This window comes from Globicephala melas, chromosome 15 (assembly GCF_963455315.2).
Source record: "Globicephala melas chromosome 15, mGloMel1.2, whole genome shotgun sequence".
Classification (NCBI taxonomy): domain Eukaryota; kingdom Metazoa; phylum Chordata; class Mammalia; order Artiodactyla; family Delphinidae; genus Globicephala; species Globicephala melas.
The window spans coordinates 40,841,960-40,866,204 of NC_083328.1; the positions used below are offsets into that span (position 1 = coordinate 40,841,960).

A 24,245-nucleotide genomic window follows, 5' to 3' on the forward strand; every position below is an offset into this window, starting at 1 on the left:
TATTTTCCTGTATATCGTTTTTTTTTAGTTAATAGACTTTTTTTTTAAGACCAGGTCTAAGTTTTCAGAAAAACTGATGGGCAAGGTCAACATTCCTACATACCCTCCCCTCCACACACACAGTTTTCCCTGCTATTTACGTCTTGAATTCCTGTGGTATATTTGTTACAACTGGTGAACCAATACTGTTACTTTATTATTAACTAAAGTCCGTAGCTTGTTACCGTTGATTCTTTGTGTTGTACGTTCTGTAGGTGTCTTGACAAACATATAATAAGGTATCCATCATTATTGTGTCACTGCCCTAAAAATCTCCTGTGCTCCACCTATTCACCCCTCCCCCCCATCCCACCCCCACCAAAAAAAAAATAAGAAAACCCTGGCAACCACTGATCTTTTAACTGCCTCAATAGTTTGGCCTTTTCCAGTTGTCATATACTTGGATTCATACAGTATGTAGCCCTGCAGGTTAGTTTCTTTCACTTAACAATATCCGTGTAAGTTTCGTCCATGTCTTTTCAAAGCTTGATAGCTCATTCCTTTTTATTGATGAATAATATTCTATTGTCTGGATGGACCACAGATTGTTTATCCACTCACCTACTGAAGGACATCTTGGTTGCTTCCAAGTTTTGGCAATTAAGAAAAAAGCTGCCGTAAACATTTGTGTGCAGGTTTTTGCATGGACATAGGTTTTCAACTCATTTGGGTGTAAACCAAGGGGCATGATTTGGGATCCTATGGTAACAATGTTTTTTGTTTTGTAAGAAAAAACTGCCAAACTGTCTTCCAAGGTGTCTGAACCATTTTACATTCCCATCAGCAATGAATGAGAGTTCCTGTTGCTCCACATCCTCGCCAGCATTTGGTATTGTCGGTGTTTGCGATTTTAGCCATTCTAATAGGTGTGTAGTGCTATCTCATTTTTGTTTTAATTTGCATTTCCCTGATGACAAATGATGTGGAGCATCTTTTTCTATGCTTATTTGCTCTCTCTCTATCTTCTTTGGTGAGGTGTCTGTTAAGATCTTTTGTCCATCTTTTAATTGCATTGTATGTTTTTTATTGGTGAACTTTAAGAGTTCTGGTTATTTTGGACATTAGTCCTTTATCAGACATGTGTTTTGCAAAGATTTTCTCCCAATTCTTTGACTAGTCTTTTCATTCTCTTATACCATTTGTTTATGATTTTTTTCATATAAATGTTTTAATTTTTACCTAATCTCATCTTCTTTAGAGCTTCTGAATTTTGTCTCCTACTTAGGAAAATCTCTTCCAACTGACAATTATAAAGTATTCTATTTTATTTTTTCACTTTTCTGGCTTTTTTTCACATTGACATCTTTAATTCATTTGGAATTTTTTTCATGCTTGTGTGTAGTTTAACATGAGACTCTAATTTTACTTTTTCTAAGAAACAACTTTCCCAATAACTTTTAAAATAGTTTATGTTTTTTTTCCTATTTAATTGATATGCTACCAGTATCATATACTGAGCTAAATTCTTTCATACAGATGAGTCCATTTCTGGACTTGCTATCCTGTTATTTGCCATCCTGTTAAATGAAATGTTATTTCATTTCTGTTTCTGGATTCTGCCACACTCTTTTAATTACTGTTGCATTACAGTTTGTTTTGATCTCTTTGATGTGCAGTTTTCTTAGCTATTCTTATACTTTTCCAAATGAATACCATGTCTAATTTCATTAAAAATTAATTTTGGGATTTTAACTGTGTTTTTGAATTTAATTTTTAGGTTAGTTTGGAATATATTTATAAAATTGAATATTACCATTCATATCTTTGTTTGCTGTCTTCAGTTTGGTTGTTTTCTTCTGATAGGTCTCTTCACAGAGCTTGCACATTTGCTTTTAGATTTATTTTAGTATTGTTTATTGTTTTGTTGCTATTGTAAATGGGATAATTTTATTCTATTACATTTTCTAATTTAAAAAATATTGGTAGATAGGGAAAATATTGGTTTTTGTAAGTTGCTCTAGTCCTGAATTCTTTTTATTTAAATGTGTTTTAGTAGGTTATCTTCATATTTCTAGGTAGATGATTATCAGCTGCAAATAATGACAGCTTTTCTTCTTTCCTTTCCAATAGCTATACTTCCTATTAATTTTTCTTGTTTTATTGACTTCCCTAGAATAACTGGTGTAATATTAAATCATAGTGGAGATAGTTGCCACTATTGTCTTTCTCTTGCCTTTCATGAAAAAGAGACAATGAACAAGTGATATTTTTTTTAAGAGAAACTAAATCAAGGACTTGGAAGGCTAGTCCAATATTTCATAGATTGGGATCAAATAACATTGATGTACCTTCTCATTATAAGTTTTATTCCCTCAGAAAAATTAAAGTGTCCCCAGTGAATATAGATATGCTCCATTTTACATAATGGTATGTCTCCAGAATGGTTGGTGTGGGCTCTCATCTTGATTTTAGTGGACTCTCCTGTGGCCAAGGTCACATGTTTATATCTTTGGACTGCCATTATCTTCAACTTTGGGTAAGAGAAACATTTTTAGTTTATGTTATAACCAAGACCTTCCCTAAAGAGGAAATGGGTTAACTATCCCAGCTTAGGAAGGTAATTTAAGGAAGAAGGGAAATGACCAAATATACTTCATGAGTGAATCACTAAATTTCCTCCCAAAATGGAAAGCAGAAGATGCAGGAGCATTTGCATCCCCTGAAGGTCCCCCTTCCCCGAGGTTTCCTACATCTTTCTTCCTGATGGATCAGATCTCTGTGTAGCATGAGTCGCTGGGCAGTCGCCAGGGGTGAGGTCAGGTCTCCTCTGCCTGGAGAGAGAGCTCACAGTCTTGGGTGGTCCTCCCACCCCGCTCCCAGGCACCGCCCGTCTTGCCAGAGGCCATGCTGAAGTCACGTCCATGGTCCAGCTGACACAAGCAGACCCGACTGGTTTCACTGCTTCCTCACTTTGAGAAGTGAACAAGCCTGTTTTAAAACCTGGGCTTTCAATAGTCACTTGATATTTTAACTTGCTGGATTAAACCTGCTGAATAATCAAAGCCAGTTTGCTTATGTTGATAGAACCCATGTTACAAAACAATATTCCAAATTGCCTGTGTGCCTGAAACAGCTCTCTGTTGATGGTGGTCATGAGGCGAAGCAAAGTGACCCTGACCTTGGGCCCCTGAGCTGGCTACGTTCCAGCTCACACACCACTGTGTTTTCCCGGTGGCTGAGCGCCTCAGAACAAGGCACATCTTCACCTGTGGATCCTCAGCACTTGGCATGGTGCTTGGCACATAGGGACAGACGTCAGATGGACATGTGACTGTCCATCTGTCTGTCTCTGAAGGAGTAAACTACACTCAGCTCATTTCCTCTGCAACACACCCCTCCCAATTAAGATTTTGATGGTCTCCTAATTGCAAACCCAGCATAGTTTTTGATCTATGCTTTTTATTTACTCATTCATTCAATCAACATTTATTAAGCACCTGCTGTGTACTATGTTCTGAAGATACAGTTGAGAATAAGACTGAAAAAAGCCAGCCCTTCTGGATTTTATATTCTAGAGAAGGAAGGCAGGCCACAAGCAAGTAAATAAATACGGAAATAAGACCATTTCAAATGGTGCTAAAGGCTACGAAACAAAGTCAAAAAGAAAATATGGCAAAGCAGCACTGGGCAGGAGTCGAGGTGTGCGGGGCAGACTCTGAGCCAGTCCTGGACGCTGAGACACAGCCAGGCCTGCAAGATGTGAGGGAGAGGAGTCCAGAGGGAACAGTGGGTGCAGAGGCCCGTGAGTGGGAGAGGTCTTGGTACGTCTGGGGAACAAAAGCTGTAGCGGAGTGAATGAAGGTCAGAGGAGCTACATTGTGTAGATCTCTGTAGGCGGAGGTTTGGGCTGAGATGCTTATTTCCATAAAGGAAGGGCAGTAACCTGCCAAATCGCGCTTTAAAGTTCACCGCAGCTGCCACAGAGAATGGACAGTAGCAGCTATTAGGAGGCTCTTGCTGGTTTCCCACGTGTGAGAGATGCGGGGGTTGGACCAGATGGATGCAGGGTGAAGCATTTGGATTTGAGGTGTGTTTTAGCGGCAGGGTGTGCGAGACATGCCCTAAGCTCTGGCAAAACACCCAACTGCTCGCTTGACTCTCAGACTTACCCAAAGAGAACTCGTGGCCCTCCACCTCTGTCGTGGGCACTGCTGGGGCCCACCTCCCCAGCCCTTACTGGTCCAGTGCCCCCATCCTCCCATCCACCCCCCCACCCCCTCACCCCCTGGGGTGAATGTGGGCTTATAACTCACAGCTGCCCCCTGGAGGTAACGAGCTGGGAGCCACCTTGCCCGGAGCTTCCAATCTGCCTGGTCCCGAGGAGCCCATGGCCAGTGACAGGCACGGCCTCCAGAAGCCCCTGCCTCAAGGTCCGGCCAACCCTGTGATGCAGTTCACACCCAGAGCCGCCTGGTCCGAGGCATGGGCCAGACTCCAGTTCAGATCCGTTCCCGCTCAGCTTCTAGAGAAAAGGGCCAAGAGGACCCCAATGTTCCCATGTCCAGAGATATGGTTCAGAAAGGAGGACAGGACGTGGGGTTTGGCAGAAGCTAAGAGGAGGACGTGTTTGCAAAGTGCAGCAGCGGTCACCTGTGTCGTTTCCACAGAGGGGCTGCATCAAGGACAGAGAGCTGGTTGGTGGATTTGGCTTTCATAAGAGCTGCTTCAGAGCAGGTGGGGAGGTGGAAAGAGCCCAGGAGAGAGTTTATGACCTGAGGAACTGAAGATGCTGCAGAGTCCAACTTGGAGAAGCTTTCTGCGACGTGGAGAGAGATCCGGGGAATACTTTGCAGGGGGGAAACGGAGTCAGGAGAGGGCTTGTTAAAGAGGAGAGGTGGTGAGTCTTGTCTGTAAACAAATAAAAGATGCAAGAGAGAGAGGACAGTGGCAGAGCCGGGACAACTTTCTATCCTAACAGCTGCAGGGGCAGGGTCATGGGAGAAAATCAGGTCTCGGGGTGAGGAGACAAGGCAGTGCTTGACCGCTCCTATTTTCTCAATAAAGCATGAGGCAAGGTCATCGGCTGAAAGCAGAGTAAAGCAGAAAGGGACGTTGGATGTTTGAGGAGAGAGGAAAAGTCATCTCAGAGAGCAGAAAAGTGTATTCACTCAGGCAGCGTCTGGATGGCCAGGCAACGCTGCGTGCCCGTTAGAATCTGCGAGGATGAATGGGCATGAGCTCCAATCTGGCAGCATGGTCATGTGGGGTTCCTTCCATCTATGTTCTGCTGCTTGGGTGCAGGAGAGAAGTAGGCAGACAGCTGGGTTGAATGGGGGGTGAGAGGGTGTTTGCAAGGGAGGTTCCTGGAGCTTCACCTCTAGGGAGCCGCTGATGGGAGGCACTCTCTCTTCCTTCCCCATCTCAGCCTCCTGGGTCCATTCCGAGAAAGTGAAAAATGGTCCCAGAAGCCAGCAGCGAGGCCGTGATACCCAGTGCTCGTGGAATGCAGCCGTGATCAGAGCACGCCCCCGCCCCGTGACCCGGTCTGAGACGGGACAGGGAGGGGACACAGCGACGAAAACCCTGCGACACCCCTCTTCTGCAAACACGAGTGACCAGGGATGGCTCTGGCCCTGTGTTAATCCTCCCGCCTCCTGGACAGAAACTATCATGTCATCAGACTGCCCGCCGCTAACACAGACCTGCTGCCCTTCACCTCCGCCCTCTGCGAAACCACCGCCGAAGCCCACACCCTGTTCTAGGACCCTCCCAGCTCCATCTTACCCAGAGCCCCAGACTCCCTGCTCCCCTACTGCAGAGCTGCACAAACTCACTCTGCTTTACCACCTGGGCCCCTGGGTCTGTGCCTGGCGGGGATCCGCGGTTCCCTCCTACACTCCCAGTCACTCATGATGCTGCTTTGCTCCAGCTTCTCCCTCTGCTCCCCCACCCCACCAGTCCCCATGAGATACTGGTGTTTCCCCGGCTTCTCATCAGTCCTCTTGTCAACTCTTTCTTGTGTCTCCATCATTGCCTCCAATCTGGGACGGCTCCTCAGCCCTTTTCTGTCGGGAGCCTTCACTTGTGAAGTACACAGGCCAGGTTTTTTTTTTTTTTTTTTTTTTTGCGGTACGCGGGCCTCTCACTGTTGTGGCCTCTCCCGTTGCGGAGCACAGGCTCCGGACGCGCAGGCTCAGCGGCCGTGGCTCACGGGCCCAGCCGCTCCGCGGCATGTGGGATCTCCCCGGACCAGGGCACGAACCTGCGTCCCCTGCATCGGCATGCGGACCCCCCACCACTGCGCCACCAGGGAAGCCCTGGCCAGGCATTTTGTAGAAGTCTACCCATTTCAGTCTGTCTGATAGTCACTCATTCATTTCGGGCTGTGCCTTCTTGGCAGGAACTGCGGGAGCGGTGCTCTGTCCCCCTCTGTGCAACGCGTGCAGATTTGTCCTTCTACTTGTGTTGTTAACTGTGGTCATTTGTAAACTGGAGGATGCAGGCTTCTCTGTTTTTACCTTCATAATCAATTAGTGATACTTTGAGACTATAAATATCCTATTTGCAATCGTCCTTTTTTCCAATTATTTTAGCATTCATAAACAATTCTTGCCTGAAACAACTGTTACTGTGTTGTTTGCCAAAGGGTGCTTTTTGTCTAGCTCCAGCATTCACTCCACATTTTTTACTTGGCTTTCGACCGTAAGGAAGAGTTGTCCCTTCTCCTCCGTTTATTTATTCACTTATCTATATCAGCATGCACTTACGGATTCTTCTAGACATGGTCGTATCCATTCCCCTCATTATTATGCTGTAGGGAAATAAGAACTGGGAATATGTTAGTTGAATTTTAATACATGATTTTTGGAAACTACAAACCTGAAAGCATAAACATAACAAAGAAAGGGAAAGAACAGTTTGCAGTTTGTCATCGTCTCTATAAAAGCTTTATCAGTTAAAAAAACATATTAATTAGAAAAACTGTTGTTATGAAAGGTAATTATTTTAAATATGTACTAATCACAATCATTGTAAACATATATCAAACATGCCGTATATATTCTGTACTAGCGAATGATATTTCTACTAAGCAGTCCTTTAGAATTTAAAGAGCAGTTCGTCTAACCAGAGGACTCGTGAGGTAGCAAAATACCTTGCTTTCTGGGGTTTGCTAGCTCCCGTGGCCTCGGTCTCACAAAAGGTAATTCCACTGATTCCTTTGTTCCATCCCCCCCAAGACTTCTGGGGGGTTATGTGTGCATATATACACTTTTTTTTTTCTTTTCCTACAGAAAATAGATAGGAAATGGCCATGGTTGTGAGCACGGCTGAGTGGCTGAGTGGCCTAATGCTAGCCTGTGCTCTCTGCAGCCTAATTAAAGGAAAATGGTTGTGCTTTCTATGAAGAGAGGCACAGAATAGGAGGAGGGGGCACAGGAAGGGAAGCTGAGCTCTAAGAGCTTGCCTTTCTCCACGGAATTAAACGCTAACCTCGCCTCCTCCTTTGAGTCCTGACTGTATCCAACAAATCAATGTAAATAGCTGGACAACTTCCAGGGCACTAGATTTCTCATCAAAATTCAATTAATGCAGCCCCTGAGAAACCAGCAACATGCAAGGAAATACCGCAGATGGGCTGAAAGGGCAGGTACGTGGAGCTGGATGTCAACTGGTCCCCGGGCTCTGGGCCTAGAGGGCGGCCGGCCAGCTGCCCACTGCAGCCAAAGGTCTGGGCAGGTGATGTCACAACTTCAATGAGAATGGAAAGGTCAACTTAAATAGAAACAAAATTCTTAGCTATATAAAAATCATGCTATTTCTATGAGAAGACTGTTTTGCCCTGGCAAGTCAGGCAAAAAAGCAGGTCAGAAGATAATCTTGTCCAGCTGGGCGTTGGGGCGGGGGGCCCATGTCCTCACCCCACTAGTTTCCTCTCTGTTTCTGCATACATCCTACCAAGAGTTGGGTTCACTATTGTGACTGATTGGCTCACTCTTCATAATAAACAGGCAAAAAGAGGGAACTCCACGTAAACCTTTTATTTAACTTCCATCAGCTCAGACCAAAATGAGCAGTCGAGGCCACAGTTTATTTACTCCCACGTAACTCTCCAGGGCACGACAGAACTCCATGAAGGCTTGTCGTGAAGCCCCTCTTACCTGGATCTCAGCTAAAACGAATTTATAGTCTAAAACTGCAGCTACATGAGTTTATGCAGACACCCTGGAGTGGCGCAAAAGCAGTCCCCAAGAAGAAGAACTGCAGAATTATGCCAAAGAAAGACTTTCGATTACATGGCAAACAAAAAGGGTTTATTTTAATCATTTATTTGGTCTCTAACTCACACCAGAAAGGGTCTGAGGCAGCTTACACAAAGTATATGCAATAGGGTAATTAAGAACAACAACAGCAGTAATAATAATAACAAGAAGAAGAAGAACACAGTACACAGGCCCTCCGCCCTGCGCCAGGCACACAGCCAGACCCCTTTCCTGCAGTGTCTCCGAGAATTCTGATAGTCATTCTTTGCGGTAAGGACCATCATTATCCCCATTTTACAGCTATGAAGACTGAGGCTGGGAGGTTAAAGCAGCCCAGCTCAAGATTACATAAGCTAACAAGTGGCAGAGCTGGGATAAAAAGAAAGGCCATCAGTAAAAGGGCAGCCACGGGCAGGCCAGCAATGCGAAGCTGAGCCCAGGTGGAGAGGCTGCGCCCTTCACAGCGCAGGTGCTTCTGCAGTGAACTCGAACACTTAGCTTTGGGTTCCTTCCAGGACAAAGCAAGGAGGGAAATGTGTATCGGTGGCTAGATTCGCAGGGTGCCTGAGAGAGATGTATTCCATTTCCTAAGACGAAGCACAGCTTTTCCTGGGCTAAGTGTCCAGGATTCAGAAAAACAAATGGTCAGCAGACGGATCTTTCAGAGAATCGTGTAGGAATAGCATTTCTGGAAACCAAGACTCCAGAGGCAGTCAGGCAGGACTCCAACCTCAGCACGATCTGGGCACCGACACAGACTCAGGACAAATGTGCTCTGGGATTCTGTGTTCTTACAGACTCGTGTCTGAGAGAGAGCACATCCTCCTGGCACCTCGGCTCGGGGCCGAGGGTGCGTCCACTCACAGGCAAATAAATCACACTGGTTCCAGTGCATCCGGCAGACAGCAGCCTTCACACTCCAAGCCGCTCGGGACTGTCTCTCCTGGCACCTCTGCAGCCAGGCGGGGGCTCCCAGGGTGCCCAGCCGCAGGCAGTGTCAGCTTCTGGTTCCTGGCACACCAGGGTAACTGGCCAAACACCAGCTCTGCAGAGCCACGAGCTGACCAGCACTAAGAGAGAGGTTGCTTACAAGCCAGTCAGAAGATGGTGACTTCTGCCAAAGATCAGAATTTTGCTTTTAGCGCCAGGGCATCGAGAGGCATTTTTCCTTAGAGCAGTAAACATCCTTTATCTGGTGATGCCTGTTGTAGATTGCGACAACAACACTGTAGCCGAATTATATTCAGAGGAGACTTGGTTTTCTGTTATCTAGATCTTGTGCAGGTGACAATTACAACTGATCTCAAATAACTAGTCGGTTTTGCTTTGAAAATCATTCATCTTACCTTTCTAGATCTGCCTCGAAGCCATAAATGAACTAGATAGCGATTCTGGCAAACTTGAACTGGACCGGAAATAGTCACATCAAACTTCCATTTTGGTCTTCGGGGTTTTCTTGTCACAGTGTGTCACGGGGCTGTGTCTGCTTGTGTAATATGTGGCGTCCTTGAGCAAATCCGCCACCCCAGAAATGTGTAATTTAATTTCCAAGCAAACCTAGGGCTAACTGGAAATGCTTATTTGTTCCTATTCTTATTTTTGAAAACTGTTTTGAAATGCATGAATCCACTTTCTTTTATGGGCAGAATAAAATGACCAGAATGCAACCTCACAGTGGGAACACAAATTGTTCTCCCCTGTCCTCTGCATTTAAGCCAACTCAGGCCAGATGGGGATGTGGACGACACCAGGGCTTTCCCGTGGACTTGGAGGTGACTGTCACATATAGAAAGTAGTGTGTGTGTGTGTGTGTGTGTGTGTGTGTGTGTGTGTGTGTGTGTGTGTTTCCACAAGGCTTACTTTGGGGACAGGTTTAAATCTAGTTAAAGATATGTTCTCATTCTGGGAACTTCAACTAAACACACTCTCCCAATTTATGTAGATTTAACTGTAAGAAAAGATTGTTAAGCAGATGTTGTGGCGTCTATTGGGTATCATGGCAGACAATGTATGTTCTCTCTTTGCTCTTCAGAATCCTGAGTTATAGGATGTTATTTTGTACCTAAAATAAATGACAATGATCCCCAGACTCCCGGCAGCCAAGGAAGCCATTTGACCGAACTTAGCCAGTAAATATAAATAGAAGTACTGTGTGAGATTTCTAGGAATTGTTCCTAAAATAAAGAATAAGGACCCTCATTTTCCCTTTTTCCATCCAAGAACATATCTATGATGACTGGAGCTCAGCAGCCATTTTGCTCTGTGAGGCCAAGGGCCCTATGGTTAGTGCTGTGATCTGATGTCTATGGAACCACCGTGCCAATCCTGGACACCCCACCTAGACTTTCTTTATATGAACAAAGTACCGCTATGCCTTTTTAAAGCCAGGGTTATTTTGAACTTTTTGGCAAACACTTGCCCGAGAGGGGTGACATAGAAATGCAGCGACAGAAAGGACGCAGATGTGAGGGCAGCCGCCCCACCTTGCCCTCCTCCCCACCCCCGGCCCTCCACTCTACCACATCCACCCTCGTGTGTGCACTTTGGGGGTGGGGACCACAGTGCCCAGCAAAGCATCTGCCATCAATGGCTGTGATGGAGTAACAGCAAAGAATCGCCCCCCTAGGTTGTCCCCCTCGTTGCCACTTTGCAGCCACTGAGGTTAGCTCTGGCCGATGCCTCAGACAGAGAGGAGGGGAGAGCACGGCGGAGAAGGAGCAAGCATTCGCTGAGGGGTGGGCAGAGGCGGCAGAGAACAGAGGACCAGACCAAAATGGGTGTCGGAGGGAAAGACAGAGGGCTTTGAAAGGCCTCACGGAACCTGTTAGGAAGGATGAACGAATGGACAGAGGATGGAAGAAGAAAGGAAGACAGGACAGCATATGTGTTTTGGGCACACATACTGGCCTGGGGAAGGGGACGGGGGCAGGTGGCTTCAGAGAACATGTTTACACACCTGCTTCTGTTACCACCCCTTCGAGTCAAGTCCCGACAAAGGTCCTCCGGCCCCGTGTTACTTGTGCCAGTAGAACAAGATGGAGATGGGCTCAGAGCGGAGGAAAGCTTTCTGCTCTGATCACGGAAGGGAGGGGTGCAAGCCCCTGCCCTAGAGCACAGGCTCTCTGGGACAGGCCTTGGGCGGGACAGGGATGGGGACGGGACTGCTTTATAGGAGTCTCACCGGCGGGAGGGATGGGGTTCTGGGGGGTGGCGGGGTAGCTGTGCTGCTCCGGCCCCGGGCCCAGAGCTGGGCACAGCCTCTCTGCACACGCCCAGCTCAGCTAGGGTGTCAGTTCTACAGCTGGGAACTCTAATCCGACACGTTAGGTGCGAGGCATCTGCACACAGTCCCCCTCCGGGCAAGTGAAACTAGACTGAGCACAAAAGAAGAGTTAGACCTTATCACCCAGATTCCATCTCATTTTTCCTGGGTACCCCAGTGGGCTTTGCTGGTGACACCTCCGTGTCACCCAAATTGCTTAACCAGAACTGGTGGGCACACCACATGCCCACCGTGGCCCCAAAGGTGAGGGATGCTGGCCGGGCTGGTGGATGGACCACAAGGGACTGCAGGGGCATCTGTCCATTGAGTTGGTTGCCGCCGTAGAACAACGAGGACCCAACGTGGCCAAATCTGACCTTTTAGAGAAAGGCCGAAACTCCAATTTCCAAATGCTGTTCAGGCCAAAGCAAAGACGTCTCTAGGTCACATCTGGCCCCCAGGGTGTCTGCAACCTGGATGATGGACCCTGTCGTCTGTCACTTCCTTTCTTCTGCATGTGGAGTGTCCACAGGAGGGCCGAGGTGCCCCAGCCACGCTGCAGCCCAAAGGCTGAGGCTTCCTGCTGGGTGTCACCTACTCCCAGGCCTGGCAGGAGGAGAATGTCGGTCCTCCACCATGAGTCTGTGGTGCTGTCAGTACAAGAAAGGGCCTGGACCACGAGAACATCATGCTCCCGGGAAGGTCTGTGGGCCCCCCAGCTGCAGTGCCCCCCAACCCCCAGGAGAAAAGGCAACTCTTGGGTGAGTTTCCAGCTTGAATAAACCTCTGTGCAGGTGTGAGGGGCAGCTTGGGACCCTCTGATCGGGTCCAAAAGCAAAAACTGACTATTATCACACTAAGATAAAATGAGAATGCTTTTCATTAAAAAAAAAAAAAAAATCTTGGAGGGCAAGGTGTGTTTCTTCTCTGCCACTCTCTGCCTTTTCCAACTGTTGTGTAGTTTAGCATTTCCAGTTGCTCTTCTGAAACTCTCTCTCCTTCCCTACCTGCTGCTGAAGGGCCCTGGCCTTGGGCTTGAGATCCAGGACCTGAAAGAACAGCATTTATCCACCTATCTTTCCCCTTAGACGCGTCCTGCTTATCCCACGGCTGGCGAGTGCAGCCTCACCGGCGTGTCTTGTCCATTTGCTCTTCTCAGCATCCGGCGTGGCCAGTGGCAGAGCTGGTTACCAGATCCCCACCCCATTGGTGTGATGCTGTCCATCAACTAGGCCGAATGACCAGACAAAGATGAGCACTGGAGAGGTCTGATCAATTCCTTAACGATTGCACCACATCGACCAGAATGCTTAATTCAGTTCCACAAGTTGACATTTCTTGGGCCTTCTGAGAAGAGTGTATCGTTTGCAAAAGTCACGGAGAATCTGAGTCCCCCCAAATAAACCAGGCCAGCCGTGGCAAAATGAACAGAGACATTCACATCTTCTGTTTGGGTCCTGGAGCGTTTGTGTAAGCTTTTTCTCATGGCTGTTTAGAAATGAATTTCATGATGCGAACACCCAAGTCTACACAGCCACTTAGAAACCACACGTGGCCGTGCTCTTACCAGACAGTGTCTCCTGAAGATTGCGCGGCCGCCAACGATGGAGGTCTTCCATTTTGAATGTAAACTGGGAAAGAAGCAATTGTTTTCTATTTTTTAAATTCACAGTGTTCACGGAAATATACATTTCCCCAAAGGTCAGCACTAATGCCAGCTATCCAAAGCCCCCGGGGCCGTTAATGCAGACCTGCCCCCCACCCCACCAGCCTCAGCAAGGATTCCAGAAGCCCCTCTCCTTTCTACGGAGAAGGAAAGAAACTAAAGCACAGGAGCCATTCAGTTTGGGGGAAAAACTAGACCTAAAGCTTTTCCTAAAGTAAAACTTCTTTCTAACATTATATCAAAAGGAGACGATCTTCACTTCACTAAATGTTCTCATCCATTGCAAAATGAGTTCTGTTAAATTCAAAGCTCTTCCAATTTTAAGAATGAAGGCTGCCATGTTTCCAGGATGATTTCAAGGAGGCCCACAGGGGTCCATGCCACTCAAAATCCCCTCTTGCCCACCCTAAACGGAGTCACCGCACCAGCGCAGAAGCTCCCCACAGAGTGGGGAGAAGCAGGCCCAGGTATCCTCACCGGCTCCTCCAGTCTCCTGAGGACCAGCCTGTGCTGGACGCCGTGGGGACCCGTTGCCCACCATGCGTTAGAGGTCAAGACACTCCCTGCGTCAGCTTTCCCGCACGGTCAGAAGTGTCCCACGCACTGAAGTGGGTGGAAGCCTTCAGACCACGAGTTAGCTCCACAGAGGAGGTTTGCACTGGATGTGGGCATGGATGGCACTGGGGAGGTGCAGACGTGGACACGGGTCCTCTGGGCTGCCCATCTGGCAGGAGGGCCAGGGTGGAAGGTGTGTGGAGGGGCCGGAGGAGGTGAGAGCCTCAGACCCTCCACAGGGATGCTGCCGTGGAAACATACACAGGAGGATTGGGCATCTGAGCAACGCAGGAAAGATGGCGACAAACATAAAAGCCCCACTGGTCTCTAACTCAGGCATTATAGTGGTTTCAAGATTTGCAAGTCCACAACTCCCTGAAGCTTTTCTAGAAGCTGCTGAGACCTAAGAGGCAGGGACCATCCTGGCACAGCTGCGCTTGAGAGTCTGGGCTTAGGCATTACTGATGCTTTGGTCCAAGAAGCTACCGTCTGAGGAGATCAACATCACCCCTCTCAGTTGATGCCTTCCAAGGTGGCCGGCTCCGCATCAGTGCCTTTGCTCCAGGAATTAGATGGGTGTTGGATGTCGGCCTGGGTCTGTGGGGGCCCAGAACCCCAGCCAGAACCCCCATCAACTCCATTCATTCAGGATTCAGCAGCCTTGAGTCACTCAGACCTCTGACAGGTTTCCACGAGTGCCCCCCGGACCCCCTCTGCCCTCCCTCCGGGCCTCAGGGCTCAGGCAGACCACCCTTCAAGCCTGGGCTCACCCACAGCTCTCCCCCTGTTCCCATGAGGCTCGCTCTTTGGTACTACTGCCCATCTTGGGGCACTTTGCAGTGTTTTGTCGCCTATGTATTTAGCAGAACTTTACTCTATATTAATGAAAGACCAATCAGGGCCAGGCAGCATGGAGTGTATACCACGCTGTGTGCCGTTTACGCATTCATTATTCCTTCCTTGGTTCAGTGAACATCTATAGGACGCCTGTTGCACACAGGTGCTGAGCTAGACAGCCGTGGAGCTATCACACAGCACGTGTGAGTGCATTTCTGCCTCCAGGATCATCCTTCCTGCCCATCACCTTCCTAAGCTCAACCCCTACCACCCCACCCCACCCCCACCCCCGCCCTGCTTATCTCTACTCCGCCTCCTGGAGGGCCAGGCACATTCCTGCCTCCGGGCCTTTGCACCTGCTGTTCCTGGAAGGCTCTTTCCCCAGAGCCCCACGTGGCTCACTCTCTCCTGTCTCTGTCCCTCGGGCTTTACTCACTAAGTCACTGTCTTAGGGGAGAGCCTTGCTCTGTGTCTCCCGTCCTCGCTTGATTTATGTTTCCTCCTAAGCAGTTCTTATTTGCATACTGAACATGGACCTATTTATCGCTTGGATATAAGCTCCGCGGTGGCAGGGATGTTTGTCTGTGTTGGTCCCTGCTGGTTCCCCAGTACCCAGGACAGTGCTGGTCACAGAGTGGGTATGGAGCCCACATTAGTGGAATTCATAGTTGGATGAAAATATGACCTGAACAACAAAGTAGGTAGTTAAGGATGAAATTAGGTCCTATTCTGGTCAGGCGAACAGGTGATAGGTACTGAGCCGTATGGCTGAGTGCCAGGTTGATTGTACGCATGCTTGTCACTGCCCCGGTCCTTTAATGCCTCGGTGTCCCTGGGGCTCGTCACCTCCTTCCCAAGAATTAACTTGTCTCGGAAAACAGAAGGTGCTCATCTGCACGTGGGCACCAGTTTTTCTTCCGCTGGACACACACGTGACATCCACTAACAGTCCCAGGAACAACAAACTCACATCCAGAGGAGCTCACATCACCCACGTGTCTCTAACTATGAAGGAGCGAAGTTTCCTGTTCCGAGACACTGAACATTAAGACAAAGTAAGAGTTAAAATACCAGTAAATGTTCCTGGCTCTTCCAAGAATGCATCAAATATTCAGCAATCCCCTGTAAATAAAGGATGGCCATACTGTCTTCCACATAAGAAAGCATGTGTTCAAACAGTTTTCAGGGCAAAGTTAGCAAATAGGGCCACCAACAGAACTGCTCTCTGAAGAAAGATTCAATTAGGCGTCCGTGCAGTTGCACGAAGGCCGTGTTGCAACACCGAGGTGGCCTGTTTTTCTGGTCATTATTAATCCAGAAACCTTAATGATGAACAACATTTGTGTTATTGTCTCCCCAAATTTAATTTGTTTATGCAGCAGTTCAGTTAATCCTGCAATCTGTTTTTCTCAAACGAGGGCAGATAATGGAGACACCGTTCTTTACAAGTCTTCAGGCTTTTAAATTCTGATAAAATCAGGGTTCTTCACTGGGTCTTGCCCCAGCTCTGAATTAAACCACTTTAAATGTAATTATGGAAGCTGGCCTTACATCAGGGACATCCATTTACAAAATTGATTGGCCATGCTGTTCCGCGAGCCATTTCATGAGCAAACGATCGCAAAAGGGCCAGAACCGTGATTTATAAAGGCAAAAAAAGCAGGTAAATACTTTATCAGTGGTAATGAGAAAGTTTCCAACTAACTGAACCTTTTTCTTCCCTCACCAGCTACTTCATGGAGCCGTGGTGCATGGCCCTCTTTCACGATCGTTTTATTGATCTCCGGAAAGAGTTACGCCAGATCTTATCCTCCAAGGAGGTGAGAGTGATTAACAGATATGTAGGTTATTCCTTGCAAATTAGAAGCAGTTACAGTTGTTGATCATTTAGACTTTTCCCTACATTCCCACTTGACGGTTTCACTTTGAAAATCAACTGTCCCTCACAGAAACAAACTAAGGAGTAGGTAAACGTAGATGGTGATATTTCAGGGAATGTGGATTGTTCCAATCTTTTATGCGGGGCAGATTTGCTTTCCACTTTTACAAGTACCTGTACTTTCATTATCCGCGGACAGTGAGGGCTGAAAGCGCGGTGTGGGTGGCATCTCCTTGCCCTCGAGCATGAAGGCTGCGTTCCTATAGTTTCTGTCCGCGTTTGCCAGCTGTTCGCTAACCATTCGTGTGCGTGTGTTGTTCCAAAGGTGTCAGGGGACTCAACAGGTGTCGAAATGCACTCCTTTTATAACCGAAACTTCTTTCTCCAAGCAACGTAGGATTAACTGGAAGTGAGGCTGCACACCCCGCAGGCTCCGTACTCGGCAGGAAATTGGACTCTGCCGTGTACGTAGTGAAATATTTGTGGAAATTTATCTTTTTCAACACCTAGAGTCCTTACCGGAGTTGTGGGGAGTTTACATCTTTGGTCAAACGTGCATTCTAGACTCCTCCTCGATTCACTCGGACGAGAGCTGGGGCTCAGCTGACCTTCCGCCTCGTCCGACTGTCTAGACGGGCAGGTTCTGCGTCTCTGTGTCGCCTCCTCGTGGGTCCCCGGGGTGTGGGCTGCCACACCGGATGCACAGATGCAGCCCAGGTCCCCAGGCCCCTCGTTCTAGCCCCTGCACGCCCCACCTCACCGAACCACACAGGGACCCTCCGAGGTGGGTGGAGGCACTGTTGTCATCACCTCCACTTCACCCATGAGGAAGCTGAAGCCGAGAGACTTCACGCAACCCAAGGGTCTCCCGCTCCAAAGCCAGGGTTGTCGGCCCTGGACCACAGCGGTGGCTGGTACCCTCTCCTCATTGCCCCGCCCCTGTTCAGTTTCATCCCTGGGGGGGTCCAAGCTGGGAAACTGACGTAATTTTACTAATCAGACGTAGATTCAGATTGGGAAACGTAGGTTTAAAGTTTAAACCAAACTCAATTCTCTTTGATGCCCACAAAGATAGGAACCAGGCGGGAAAGCGTACCCAAGGGAAGCAGAGGGGCCGACGGCTAAAGGCCCAGGTCAGCCACGGCAAGAGTCATTCAAATTGGAAATGAGAATAGTAATGAGATAGAGAGATTTAGGATGTCACAGGTCAGCCAGGTCCCTGCACTTCGTTCGGGGCTGTGAGGAAGTCGGTCCACATTAAAACATGACCCCGAGCTGGAAGCCTGGTGCTCACTGAGCTTGGCTAAGCTCCCTCCCTCTTTCCCTCCCAGGACAACCTGCAGCTCACCACTGCCCCATAAGAAGGAGTCATCAGTATTCTCGCTATTCCATCAACATTCTATGCCTAAACCTTCTAAACCCCAGATCTGAACTCCTCAGTTAACCTTTTGCACAGAGCCAAGCGGTTTTTGGTGTCAAGTTTAAAAGGGAAACTTTCCCTTCATTTTCCCAAGCACGCATCCTCAAACGCAATGGTGGCTGCTTCTCATGGCGCCCGCTGAGACTCCTGAAACCTTTTAGGCAGGAGAACATGTTTGCCGTGGGTCAGTCTGCAGTGCATAAACTCGGCCTGGCAGTGGGCCCTGGCAGGAGAGCAGGGAGACTGCAAGTGGCCTTTGCAGAAGATGCTCTAAGGCTTCCCCAACCATCCTCATGGGTTCTCTACATTTCCAGAAAGGGGAACCTCTGCAAGAAGAGCCTCCACTGGGGGACTGTTCTGACATCTGTCAAGTGCAAGGGCCACAGGAGGCGTTGGGGCCTGTAGTGGTGTCTGCCTGTAGCTCAGATACACATGGAACAGGGACTCAGAGAGCTCGGGGGGAGAAAGGGAGAGTTTGTGTGCGAGCACGGGGCACAGAAGAATGGCCCCAAGGAAGTGCCGGCCACCAAAAGTCAGAGTGACTGTGACAGGTATGGTGGAGACAGGCCAACAGTGGAAGTGGTAGTCATACAAACAGACATGCGGGAATTTCACTGAGGAGTCTGGTAATAGGAAAACAAAGCAGATAGCCTTCACTACAGAATAACAGTAATTCCTTTTATCAAATGTTGAGATGATGTAACCCACTTAATTTCACTTTCTACCTTGTCTTCAGGGAAGTACAGAAGTTCAATCCCATTAACTATGATGTCCTAGCACTTAGTTTATCAACTTTCCCCTCCCTCCACGTGTGGAGAAAGAAATAAATGACTATTATCTAGGACTTCCATAAGTCATATGTAGATTTTAAACGTGTATATGATTTATTTTGAAAACAAGATCATTATAAGACATCTCAAATCCTTTTGTGGAAGTCAAAAGGGGAACGGCTTATAAATCCTCTGGTCATGCATCTAGCCAAAGCGTCACTGACCAAGGTGAAATGCTGTATAGTCAAAATCATCCTTCAGAAAGATGGGTATTGATAGAGTTGGGAAAAAATAGTTTGAAAATAATAGAGACTTTAATATCTCACTTTCAGTAATGGATAGAACCAGGTAGAAGATTAACAAGATAATAGAATAGTTGAATAGCACTAAAAACCAACCGGACCTAACAGATTCATACAGAGCACTCGACCCAACAACAGCAGGATGCATGGTCTTCTCAAGTGCGTGTGGAACATTCTCCAGGACAGGCCACCAAACAAGTGTCAATAAATTGTAAAAGACTTAAACCATACAAAGTATATTCTCCAACCACGATGAAATGAGACTAGAAATCAACTAGAAAGTGAACAACAGATTCTTAAGCAACTTCTTTGGTTTCAAAGAAGAAACCAAATGGGATGCTAGAAGTACTTAGAGACAAATGAAAATGAAAACACAACCGACCAAAATTTATGGGATGCAAAGAGAAAACAGTTTTCAGAGAGAAATTTATAGCTGTAAATGCTTACATTTAGAAAACAGGGAAGCCCTCAAATCAGTAACTTAATTCTACTCCTTAAGGAACTAGAAGAAAGAAAACCAAACTAGAAAAAGAAAACCAAACTAAACCCAATGCCTGCAGAAGGAAGGACTTAATAAACATTAGAGTGGAGATAAATGAAATAAAGAATTAAAAAAAAAAAAAACAGAGAAAACTGATGAAACCAAAAGCTGGTTCTTTTAAAAGATCAACAAAATAAACCTTTAGCTAGATTAATCAAGAAAAAAAAGACTCAAATCCCTAATGAAATGAAAATGGGGACATTTACCAACCTTAAATAATAAAGGTTAAAAGAGAATATTACGAACAATTGTATGCCAACTAAACAGATAACCTAGATGAAACAGAGAAATTCCAAGAAACACACAAACTACAAAAACTGACTCAAGAAGAAACAGAAAATCTCAACAGACCTGTATGACAAGTAAAGGTATTGAATCAGTAACCTAAAACCTCCCAAAAAAGGGAATCCCAAGACCTGACGGTTTCACTGCTGAATTCTACCAGACATTTGAATAAGAATTAACACTGATCCTTTTCAAACTCCTCAGACAAATAGGAGAGGAAGGAACACTTCCTAGCCCCTTCTATGAGGCCAGCATTACCCTGATACCAGAGCCAAAGACATCAAAAGAAAAGAAAACTACAGAACAATATCCCTTATGAAGTTATGATGCAAAAATCTTCAGCAGAATACTAGCAAACTAAATCCAGTAGCACACTAAAAGGATTATACACCACGACCAAGATTTACGCCAGGAATGTAAGAGTGGTTCAACATATGAAAATTAATCCTTGTAATACACCACATTAATAAAATGAAAGAGGGGGAGAAGTGCTATAATCTCAATTGATGCAGAAAAAGCATTTGACTAAATCACACATGCTTTCATAGTAAAAACACTAAAAAGCCAGGAACAGAAGGAAACTGACCCAACCTGATAAAGAGTATTTATGAAAAGCCTACAGCTAACATCACACTCAATAGTGAAGGACTGAAAGTTTTACCTCAGAGATCTGGAACTAGACAAGAATGACTGCTTTCACCACTTACATTCAACAGTGTACTGGAAGTTCTAGCCCCAGCAATTAGGCAGGAAAAAGAAATAAAAGGCATCCACGTTTGAAAGGAAAACTACCTCTATTTTCAAAGGACGTGATCTTATATAAAGAAAATTTTAAAAAATCACAAAAGAATATTAGAGCTAATAGATGGACTTGGCAAAGTTACAGGATATAAGATCAACATACAATAATCAGTTGTCTGCATTAGCGATCAATAATCCAAAATGAAATTAAGAAAACAATTCCATTTACAATAGCATCAAAAATATTAAAATACTTGGGAATAAATTTAAGCAAGGAGGTATAAGACTTGTACTCTGCAAACCACAAAACATTTCTGAAAGAAATTAAAGAAGACCTTAATAATGAAAAGACATCTATGTTCATGGATTTGAATATTTAATATTGTTAAGATAGGATAACCTAAACGGGAAAAGAATCTGAAAAAGAATAGATATATGATAAAAAAAAAAAGAATAGATATATGTATATGTATAACAATCACTTTGCTGTATACTGAAACTAACACAACACTGTAAGTCAACTATACTCCAATATAAAATAAAAATTTTAAAAACCAAAGTGCCAAGTTTTAAACTAAAAAAGAATATTGTTAAGATAGGAATACTATGCAAAGCAATCTACGGATTCAATGCAATCCTATAAAAATCCCCATGGCTTTTTTTTTAGAAATGGAAAAGTCAATCCTAAAGTTCAGATGGAAATGCAAGCTAAAACAATTTGAGGAATTTTTAAAAAGTTGAAGGATACACACTTTGCAATTTCAAAACTTAATACAAATCAACAGTAACCAAGACAGTATGGTACTTGCATAAGGATAGACATATAGATCAATGGAGTAAAATTAAGAGCCAGAGTAAACCCATTTATATGAAAAGATGTTAACATCACTAATCTTTAGGGAAATGCAAACCACATCATTAATCATTAGGGAAATGCAAACCACGGCCCCAGTGAAATACCACATCACGCCCACTGGGATGGCTATAGTTAAAAAAAAAAAAAAGAGGAAATAATGATTGTTGGCAAAGATGTGGAAAAATTGGAACTCACACATTGCTAGTGGGAATGTAAAATTATTATGCAGTTGCTGTGAAAAAAATGGTTTGATGGCTCCTAACAGCTTACAAACAGAATTACTATATGACCTAGCCATTGCACTCCTAGGTATATACCCAAAGGAATACTTGTATATGAACGCTCATAGCAGCACTATTCAGAATTACAAGATGGAAGAAAGAACCCAAATGCCCATCAAGGGACAGGTGGATCAACAAATGTGGACTATCCACACGATGGAACGTTATTCTGCCATAAAAGACATGAAGTGCTGATACAGTCTAGAAAGTGGATGAACCTCAAAACACTGAGTTAACTGAAAGAAGCCAGACATAAAAGGTCAAGTGTCGTCTGTGGCATTGTGAGGTGAGCTGCTCACAGATGAGCACGTTGGGAGGGGGGGTGGTCACCCTGGGCGGGGGTGGTCACAGTGTCGCGGGAGGTGATCACACTGAGAAAAGGTCACACCAGGAGAGGCAAATGTACAAAAATGAGTTTACGATCTAGAACAGTATTTGTGTTCCGTAAATTTAAAAGCTCCATTATGTGACCTTACACCATTTACCCTGATGTTAGAACAGCATCATGCAACACGAGCCCAAAATCTTCTCTAATTTTTGTATATTCACTGCTTATGTTTGATACATTTTTCCTGAAAAATTAAGGGAGAAAGAATCTCAGATGTACTGCATACGTGCTTGGGCACTCAAATGTTTCAGTGCCTCTAATATTTAGTTCTGGGCATCCCTTGCCATTTTCTCTCTTACCGTCTTTGTTGAGCCCATTTGGAGTCCTGGCCCCGCACTGACTGTACTTCCAAGTGATGTGTGTATAATCTGCCACACCTGACAGTGTCTCACTTACTTAACCAAGTGATAATTACCTTATGTCTCCATATAGTTTGAATCTAGTTTTCTAAGTTCTTACTATTAATAAATTAATGATCCAATAGAACTCTGCAAGTTATCCGCTTTTTTGTGGTTTTTTGCTGTTAAAAATAAAAAAGAATTATTGGAAGGTCAAATAAATATACCATCAAAGTCCATCTTCCTTTAGGGTAATTTTCAATTATTGTGGTGTTCAGAAAGCACACAGCTCAAATCTCAGTGAAGTGATTTTATTTCGGCCACGCCACATGGCATGTGGGATCTTAGTCCCCTGACTGGGGATCGAACCTGTGCCTCCTGCATTGGAAGCACAGAGTCTTAACCACTGGACCACCAGGGAAGTCCCTTTTTAAAAACGTTTTTTAATTTTTGAGTGAAGTGCTTTTTATAACAACCCTCCTATAGATGGGCAGATAGGTGATGGAGCAAGTATGGTAGCTGTAGAAACCAGGTAGTGTGTATGCAGGTGTCAAGCGCACCGTTCTGTCAACTTGCCTCTATGTTTGAATCCTTTTACTTTATAATAAAATGTTGGAAAAATCTCTACTGTATTGTAAACCTGCACAGCATATGCTTCTCAACTTCAAATAACTTTATTCCCTCTGAGCCCCATCTTTAAAGATATCAATGAAATTTGCCTTTACTCAGAATTTATTCCAGGGTTTTAAAAATCCCATTTCTTGGGGACTGTAACCAAGTAAAGTAACCATCTAGGAGTTTTCATGTAAAAATCTTTAATCACCTCCTTTCTTATTTTTAAAACAAGCCTGATACACAGATCTTTTCTATCTGTACATTAAGAGCTTAAAATTAAGAGCTTAAAATTACTACCCTTGCTGAACCTTGAAGACATTATGCTACGTGAAGTAAGACAGTCACAAAAAGACAAATAGTGTTTGATTCCATTTACACGAGATGCCATAGAGAAAGGAGAAGGGTGGTCGCCAGGGGCTGGGAGGAGAGGGAGGGGGAGTCAGGTGTTAAATTAAAGAGTTACAATTTGGGAGGATGCGGACATTCTGGAGATGAGGGTGGTCATGGCTGACAGTGTGAAAGCCCCTAACACCTTTGAATCTTACACTTAAAAATGGTTAAAGTGGTAAATTTTATGCTATGTGTGTTTTGCCACAGTTAAAAAAAATTTTTTTTTTAATGTAGAAAACAAAATGACCAACCTTGGGGAGTTTTAGTGAAACCGCCCTCTTACTGTGGAGCTAAGCCCAAGTAATTTTAGTATCTGGCCTCTTACTGTATTTTCCAGGAGGAAAACCTTCCTTCCATAGAAGAATTAGCCCGTCGGATCGAAGATGAGGGCATTAACCTGCCCGAGAAGCCCAGGAATTACCTCAGAAGAGTTTTCCAGGAAACCATCTACAGGCCTCTGGTGGAGAAGAGCATCCTTGACTATCTGCGCTATAATCATTACCACCTGCCCATGTACGCGTGGCAGGGCATCGTTTAGCGGTGGCCACGGCCTCCACTTGATTGCTTCCACTCGTATCGTTCCGGGAAGTGCTCCGCAGAAGCAGGAAACCTCTCTGAAGCCTGGCTGGACTGCCAGGCACCGTCGTGGTTCCCTCCTTTCTTTTCCGTGTCCACCGATGCCTGTGGTTTCCTATCGTCCCAGTAGGTGGCGCACGGCGGTGCGTCTGGATTCTGGGGCAGGGAGACGCTTTACCAACACCAGGCGTGTTCCTGGGCAGAATAACCCATTTTAGCAATAAAATGAGACCGTACTGTGTAAAACTTGTTTTTTACCTTGGGCGTGGTTCTGTTTGATTTCCTGAAAAGTCCTGCCGCCAA

General features: G+C 45.7%; 1 protein-coding gene across 1 annotated transcript in view; it reads left to right on the forward strand.

Annotated features, from left to right (window-relative positions):
- Positions 1-24,245, forward strand: part of CFAP61 (cilia and flagella associated protein 61) — a 256,224-nt gene extending 231,979 nt beyond the window's left edge. Inside the window, exons 26-27 of the mRNA XM_060285108.1 lie at positions 16,290-16,380; positions 23,704-24,245. Coding sequence (XP_060141091.1) covers positions 16,290-16,380; positions 23,704-23,904 — 292 coding nt within the window. The 3' untranslated portion in view covers positions 23,905-24,245. The remainder of the gene's footprint in view (positions 1-16,289; positions 16,381-23,703) is intronic.